At 35.8% G+C, this 8609-nt stretch overlaps 1 protein-coding gene across 1 annotated transcript; it reads left to right on the forward strand.

Moving 5' to 3' along the window:
- The first annotated feature begins 2182 nt into the window (after nt 1–2182).
- On the forward strand, nt 2183–6901 carry LOC121814900 (G2/M phase-specific E3 ubiquitin-protein ligase-like). Its single transcript, XM_042223089.1, has 5 exons — nt 2183–2485; nt 3608–3789; nt 4189–4358; nt 4967–5181; nt 5689–6901. Exons 1-5 carry the CDS (start codon nt 2263–2265, stop codon nt 5919–5921), a joined length of 1023 nt encoding a protein of 340 aa, XP_042079023.1. The 5' UTR covers nt 2183–2262; the 3' UTR covers nt 5922–6901.
- The last annotated feature ends 1708 nt before the right edge of the window (nt 6902–8609 follow it).

The following is an 8609-nucleotide window of genomic DNA, read 5'->3' on the forward strand; positions in this document are numbered from 1 at the left end:
TTTACACTGCTTATATGATTCAGCCTTTCATATGCAAATGTGAAGTTGTTTGCTTAATCTGGATTATGCATGATTAACAAGACAGCTTGAAACCAATGTAACATAACTTATCTTGCTAATAACCACCAAATAAACCTCCAACTCGAATAATGGTCTCTTTGAGCCTTCCTTTACTAGACATACAGCAAACACACTACTCAGATCCATCCTTATTGCTCTGGTCATATGAAGTCACAACAATACATACTTAATAAAGTGAAGCAAACCATCAATCGTGTAGTGATGACCGAACATTTCCCCTAAGCTGGATACAAGCTAGACAAAGAAGTATTGAATCAACCCTCCCCTGAGGTCTAAGCAACATTTTTCTTATGTCATAATGTATTGTGTAACCATATTTTCTTACTCTACTGTGTCTTTCTTTGTAGCTCTTTCAGCATCCTAGATGTGAATTTCCAGAAAGGTTAAAAGAGAATTCAGCTATGCCAGTACTCAGTTACTCATAATAAAGAATGAGTTGACTGGTACTCTCTACAACTGCTTCACATCGCTGACAGCTGCATCAAGGGAAATGAAACCAAATAAATGTTGCCACACATTAAAATATGAATTATTTTCTAATAAATGGAGGACAATAAAGTCAATAAGCACAGTCTGAAATTCACCAATTTGCTAAATAGCAAAAAATCCTGCGGATTCAGTTACCTCCCTCAATCAACATTTGATTGAGAGTTTTACCTCATTGATCTGATGGTTCCTTGAGGAGGCTTTTATATTGTGCTGATGCTGAGGGGAGTGCTTTTGGCGATATTTGCTTTCAAATACAGCAATACTGCTCATGAAAGCTGGTTTAGAGACCACATTATTTTGTATTTACGTCATGCAAATGAGGAACAGTGCCAATTATAATATTAGTGTGCATTTTATGAAGCACACTAATACTGATGCTGCTTGTTTGTGGCTGGCTCTGTGCTCTTTAGCTATATATATATATATTTATGTATATATATGTATATATATATATATATATATATATTATAATGCCCTATAGGAAAATATTATATATATATTCCAACCAAAGTCTGAATATATAGAATGATCTTCTGAATATATTGAATGAAGCTTGACGTGACGCCATCTAGTGTTTTCCTTGTTTGTACCTGCGAGGAATGGCACCATGAGCCAGTCCGCACGGAATTTTGTGGCTCAAATTCTAAGTAATGAGGAGCTAATTAACACCCTGGCAAATGCATGTTCTGGCCAACCTAATATTTGTACTAGTGTACCGCATCGTACTACTGATGAAGAAATTTATTCACTTTTTCATCGTGGAAGACCAAATGCAGTGAACCTCTCCAGTCAGATAACCCCTGGCTATCCAGCTAACGTTATGGAGAACGTGCCTTCCACATCACAGGAGTGCCCCACAACAGGTCCCATCTACAATCTTAGACCTTTTACTCGAAAGGGCCCAAGGCAGAAGAGGTAAGAACAGAACTAAATGCACTGAAATTACTAGTGGAAGGTTAGTAATAGCCCGTAGGTTTCAATTGCTCGACGAAGCTAAGTAAACAAAAATATCACAAAAAAACAAAACAAAAAAACTATGCGATAGACTGACAGCGTGTGGACGTGGAGACTAAACTGTGCACAACAGTTAATTTGTTTAATTGCGGAAACATGCGATTTCTATAATATTTCACGTCCCGTAAGCTTAATCTGCAAACATTGTGTAAAAGCAAAGCACATCAGTTGTTAGAATACATAGTTGTTGGCAGTATATAATTTAATGAAACTTTTTTTAAAGCAACAAAAAGTACTCCGTGAATTGAAGACATTTGTTTATGTGATTGTTAAGTTTCTCCACCCACCCATCCCACTATCTTCCATCAGCTATCCATCCATTCATCCATCCATTCTCTTCCACTTATCCAATTCAGGATTCCAAGAGCCTATCCTAGCTACCATGGGGCTAGAGGGTGTTTATTAATGCAGATTATACATGTGTACAGCATGGTGTATTTTTTTTAATTAAATGTACTTCATTGATCAGAGAAGTGTGAGTATATTACATGCAGAAATGTTTAATTTGCCTTTATCCTCCATTAGGTTTCCAGCACAGCTAAGCAGGTCACATTCTGTGGCTCAGTCTTTCACCAAAGAAGTGATTCTCTTGCCAGACCATCTAAGAGAGAATCTTGGAGCAGATTGTTACTAGAGTAAATAATGACAGCACTGTACGCTTCAACATCATAAGGCGAAATGTGTGGGATGGAGCATCCAGAGCCATGGGCAGATCCAATTTTTCACCAGAGAAAAAAAATAGATGTGAAGTTTACTGATGACTATGGAATATCTGAGGGTGCTGTTGACAATGGAGGACCTACTCGGGAGTTCTTCCGACTTTGCCTCTGTGAAGTCAAGGACAAACTTGGCATCTTTGAAGATCCACCCAATGCTAAAGTTCTTACGTGCAATTCTAAAGGTACTTATGATTTAATTAATTGTTGCCATTTGATTTATTTTACATCAATACATTATACATCAATTGGTTTGTGATTACATGTACGAGTTTAGTATCTCATACAGTTAACTAAACACATTTTTTTGGCAGTGACAGAATTTTTGTACCACCACAGAGGATTTTAAAAAATTAAACCTAGATTGACTGAAGGGAAGATTGTCTGCTTTAGTTGAAAGGTTTAAAACAGTACTACATATTTAGAAATTCTGGCCATTTGTATACATGCTCTCTCATTTCTCAAAGGTAATTATTCAAATGACTGATATGGTGTAATTCAACAATCAAGAGATGCACTTATGAATGGAAACACAGATGTTTTACAACAAGGTGCAATAGTAAATAACTGAAAGGACTTCGCCAGAAAACATCTAAAAGAACTATGCTATACTACTATGAAGATATGGACAGATGACACCAAGATTAAATGATGGAAGGAGAAAAGCATAGTAAAGAAAAGAATAGCTTAAGTCACACATGGTGGAAGCAGTGTTATGACACGGGCATGAGTAGCTGCCACAGAACCAAGCCACTACTGTTGTCAATGATATCACTGGTGATTTGTGAAGTGTAAAGGGCAATCTGTTCAGATTCAGCCAAATGCAAATGCTAAAATGATTGGACAGTGTAAATTGATAATAACCCAAAGCATAACAAGCCAGCTCAGTTACCTGATCTGACTGTAAGGCTGTAAAGAATTGTAAAGAATTTGAATCCTTGTATTAAAAATAATACATAAAATGGTGTTAGCTTTCAATCACTTGTCTAAAGCAACCATCTTTAAAGATGGTGGATAATGTATAAAATTGACTGTAATTCCTAATCAGCTGGTGCCATTTTTTAATAAAATACCTCGAAGGAATTGCACTTTAGTATCATCTTGAATGTTTGGTATTAAAATCCAAGGTGGTGGTGCACAGCAAAATTAAGATGATTTTGTCATTATCCAAACTATTATGGGTGCAACTGTATGGGCAATATTTTTTTCAGAAATAATATTTGGTAACTTATACTATAAAAAATGCCACAGTAACAAAAATAATGATGCAAGCTTTTGAGATGATGTTTTATTTTATTTGTTAACAGCAATGAAAGATAATGGATACTACTATGCTGGCCAGATCATGGCAATGTCAATTGCCCACGGGGGACAGAGTCCATGTTTCTTGTCTGAACTCTTCTATGAGTGTCTTCAAAAGGGTCCAGACAATGTAAAAGTCAGCACTGATCATATTACTGATGAGGAAACAAGGTCACAAGTGCAGTCGGTGAGCATATTTTCTTTTGGTTCTTTCAATTTCATTGTAGGTCTTTTTTTGCTTGTCCAACATTTTTACTAACACTTCCCTAATTTTTCTTGCCCGAGTCCTGCACCTTTCTAGTAAAAGATCAAACATTTTAATGGCTACAAGAAGGAAGAACTAAAAATGTGTGTGGCAGGTTATGGTTCTGTTGGTTACTGCCCAAGAAACTCCAAGTTTCAGTTTTCAGAATTTAATGATTGCACTTGTTTTCCAGCTTAATAACTTATACCTCAGCCTCCTGATCGGTTATGGGGTTTCATAGGGTTAATGTACTAATTAAACACTGAAGCTATTAGTTTTGTATGTTCTACTAAATAGTAGAGTCAAATAATTCATTTTATAATTTCCTCATATTGTTTTTAGATCATACAGGCCGAGAATGATCTACAGCTGCAAGATGCAGTTGCACAGGCAGCCAGCTTGATCAGTCTTGCTGGTCACAATGTTTGCATAACACTTCAAAACAAACAAGAAACTGCTTTGGATCTGGCTCACTGGTATGTCCTTCAACGGACCCGTGCACCTTTTGAAAGGTATGTCTAAACACATACTGTAATGGTAAAAAATTAAGCCTGTCAAACTAAAGTCACTGTGTTGTGAAACAATGGTATTAGCCTGTTTGGGTGGTACAGGTCTGTAGCGCTCCATTCTAGTACAGTTCATAACAAAACAGATATCTTTCATTCATGAAATTAAAATTCACATAAAACGTTGTATCTGTGCCGATGTAGGCATGTGTTTAAATATGTAAATAAAAATAGATTCAAATTGAGTAGCATTTGGGTTGATTGTAGACTGACAGAAAAGGTATGCCAATGGAACAAGAGACCAGATGTATTTGAAAGCAATTTGTCACTTTTACTCCAATTCATGACAGGTCCCTGTGTATCATATTTCAGCTCAGTTGTTCCATGTATAGGCATTCTTTATCTGTATCTAAGACAGTCTGGCCCTGTAAGGGGAAAAATGTTCTTCACCTCTGATACAGCAGTCCACAGGGAAGTAAAATGTAATTAGTTCAGAAATGTCTCTTGATAAAACCTCAAAACCTCTTGTTATGATACAGGTTCCAAATCCCATCAAATACAAATATAATAATAGTAATATAAAATACAATTTGATTTTGTTTTATTTTGGCTAGGTTCAGAGATGGCTTGAGGTCTCTAGGTGTCCTAGATGCTCTACAGACATACCCTCTTCAGATGAAGTGCCTTTTCGTGAAAGCTGGAATGGCTCTCAGAGCAACTGATATGGAGAATCTATTCCAGATCATTCACTCCGAACGAGGGAGTAATGCATTTCAAGATGAGTGCCGGACCCTGGCTTTCTGGCAAGACTATCTTCAGGAGGCAGAATGTGAGTTTACTATTTGGCACATTGTTTGACCATAAATCAAAATTCTCACTTTTGTGCAGCAGCATCATGAAATTACAGACATAGACGCCATAACAAAAAAGGTAGATAGATAGTACTGATGCAAGTGCTGGGTTTACAAAGAACATTGTATCCAAATGTGATTTCAGTTTGACTTCAGTGTATTAACAGGATAAATAAATAACAGGATAAATAGGAGGATAACTAAATAAATAAATTATTACCAATCCTGTATACTGAGTACAAATAATAGGCTATTGCTGCATCCACGTACATTTAATGTTGTGGTCTCACTAACTTCTTTTTTTGACATTGTGGTTTCACTGTATAGCCTAAATAAGCTTCATGTGTGTCTTTCAAATTACAGCTTACTTTTAAAAAAATATACATGTTTCACTTTTGATTTAATCTTTTGGTAATTTAATGTATCTGTACATCAGTAGTCTTAGTCAGAATCTCATTATCATTTTGTATTTTTCTATCTTATAGTTGAAAATGATGTCTCTTTGGAAGATATTCTTGTTTTCTGCACTGGATGTGACAGCATACCAGCCCTGGGTTTTTCTCCAAAGCCAAGCCTTGAGTTCGTCACTAACTGCAGATTTCCAGTGGCCAATACTTGTGAAAATATCCTTCGTATACCAGTTCATGCAGTGTACACTACTTTCAAATCAGACATGGATTTTGCAATACGGAATTCACCAGGATTTGGAAGAGCATGATGTGTTTTCTTAAGGATTGGTGACATGATGAGGATTTGGGTTTTTTTCTATTTTGCATATGCATTTTTTATTTTCTTGTTTTTTGTTAATGTTGTTAACCCCGCATCAGAGTACACCCTGGACAGCAGTAGGACTGTATAGCCTAAATAAGCTTCATGTGTGTCTTTCAAATTACAGCTTAAATACCAGTTCATGCAGTGCACACTACTTTCAAATCAGACATGGATTTGATAAGCCGAAGAGAATGGATGGAATAATTTTGTTTCAGTTTATACATGTGAGGCATTTTTTTGTTTTTTGATTGTAGTTAATTTGTTTTCCTGCTTATATGGCATGTTTTGTCTCTGGTATGACCCATAGTAACATTACATTATTTAGCACCCCTGCAGTGAGCAAAATAATATGCCACAATCTCATTGTTATATAGAATTAAGTTTTCTCAAATGCTTCCTGTGTTCAACTATTCCACATAATGTGAATTTTCAAATGAGATGAGTTAAGCTTTATTTCAGTGTCCCATTTGAACATTTATGCTTTACACAGAACTTTGTATTAATATCATTTAACTTTTAGCTTAACTCACAGGTTTAAAAATGTTTTTGTTAGGTTTTGGTAAAGTTTTGAAAAGTATTACAGTAACCCTACATACTAAAAGGTAGAAAGACAGTATCTCCAACACTGGCAGCAAAGTTGTCTATAAATGTGACAGACATTGGTTAGGTCAAACCTGGTTATGTTACAGGTTGAAATATGAACATTATATCACACTATATGACATTACAATCTTATCAAATTATTATATGTTATCAAAGTATTATAAACAATAATAATAATAATGATAATAAACATAACCTGGTTTGCAGGGAGTGTTTTAAGGATTTTGTTTGCATATTTTACTATACTACTTGATAACACAGGCTCATTGTAGATTGTTTGGGGTTTTTTTCCTCTTTCATTTTGTTTTTTTAAGACCAGCCCTATTACTGCAGAATATTATTTCCTTCCTATGGGTACTGGAAATACACAAATAAAGTGTTCTGTGTTTCTACTTTTTATGTAATTTGTGTCTTTAAAAAAAAGTTTAAAGAGTTTAAAATGTATAACATATTTTATTTAATGAATGAATCATAATTCCTGTTTATTAACAGATACATTAGTACATCATACAATCATATGTAACATATACTGTAACATTTTGTACTGTGACAAGTATGGTTTGTCATGAAAGAAAAGTGTAGTCTAAACACTTTATTTGTCTACTTTTATGATTTAAATGGCACAAGTGAATATGAAGATAAAACCAGTCTTTTTATCTTACTTTTACCTAAATAATAGTCTTGGACCCTTTTCAGTATCATGATATTTCACAATTTTTAGTGTCTGGCACTCAAATACATTTTTTAATTAACACAAACAAATTTACTAATAACTTAACTGAAGCATGCGGCATGCTGTCAAAAAAACTTCTATCCCATGATTTCCATCGTCACTCAAGGGGTCGATCTGCCTCAAGTCAGCCGTCAACTGCTGGTGATGGTAAGAACGATGTCTGAAGTGCACTTGACTGAGCGGTCTGTGATGCTGAGGAAGTTGCAACATTCCAACAGTCCACAGCTGCAGCGGGGAGTGATTTTCCATTGTCCTTAAGCTGTGATGGTTCCACTGATTTACAAATTCATCCACAGATCTGTTAATTCTTGGAAGATATACATGGTGAAGAGCCCTAATATGAAATGGATCAGTGCTATCTAAAATCCCAACATTTTCCATAAAGAGGAAAAGGTCTTTAAAGTATGCTGACACAACTCAATCTTTCAATTCTTTGATTATGCACACTTCGTCCAACCATAAAGCTTCCTCTGTTTGGCCCTCGAGTGTTCAATCATAAACGTGCAATATCAATATTCTCACTGCCAGCATCACCCCTGACACGTTGTGGGAGGCCAAAGAGATCAACGGCACTCTGGAAAAGTTGCATAGCAGTTGATGCTCTGTTATCTGTGCAGCATCTCATGTAGGTAATGCAGCGACTGTAGCCGTCAACTCCTCCATGAAACACAAACCCCCAAGGATTTAACTTATGGTTTGTGTCAATATGCCTGGAATAAGAAGAAATATATTATTATTATGACACTAGATGTACATTAAAATAAAGGTCTATGACTTTGACATTGTACTTCTGTCATGTAACCTATTTCTGGAGATAAACAATATTTTAAACCCAGACATTATACAACATTGTTTATTAAAACACAAACAAATATTATATTACTACAATGCAGGAAGTAATAATTAACATTAATCAAATTTAAGACGTGAAAAAAGGCATACCACACTTGATTTGGGACAGTGACATTGTAGACCCTCCGCTGAATTGCTCTCCGTCCTCTCAAAGCTCTTCCCACTGGATCAACTATTCTTAAACGTTCTCGCACTCGCCACCGCTGAACTCTGATTCCTCTTCCTCTCAAACTACCACTAATGTAGGATTCTCCTGAGCCAGGGGTATGTGTAAGAATCTCAGTAATGAGATGATCAAGATCCACATTTGAAATATTATTAAAATTTCCATAGTCCACTAAACCTAGTTGTATCCTGTGGTTGTACAGTGTTCGAACATTTACTGACAACATTTGAGATATGGCCATCCAACTAAACCCCAAGTCTCGCATGTCAGTCAGCTGAGTA

The sequence above is a fragment of the Haplochromis burtoni genome, unplaced genomic scaffold (genome assembly GCF_018398535.1).
Source record: "Haplochromis burtoni strain Fernald_Lab_line unplaced genomic scaffold, NCSU_Asbu1 Contig_101, whole genome shotgun sequence".
NCBI lineage: Eukaryota > Metazoa > Chordata > Actinopteri > Cichliformes > Cichlidae > Haplochromis > Haplochromis burtoni.

Coding starts and splice junctions, on each gene's coding strand:
- LOC121814900 (XM_042223089.1), top strand. CDS start 2,263: ATGTGTGGGATGGAGCATCCAGAGCCATGGGCAGATCCAATTTTTCAC. Junction 2,486..3,607: donor TCTTACGTGCAATTCTAAAG/GTACTTATGATT, acceptor ATTTGTTAACAG/CAATGAAAGATAATGGATAC. Junction 4,359..4,966: donor ACCCGTGCACCTTTTGAAAG/GTATGTCTAAAC, acceptor TATTTTGGCTAG/GTTCAGAGATGGCTTGAGGT.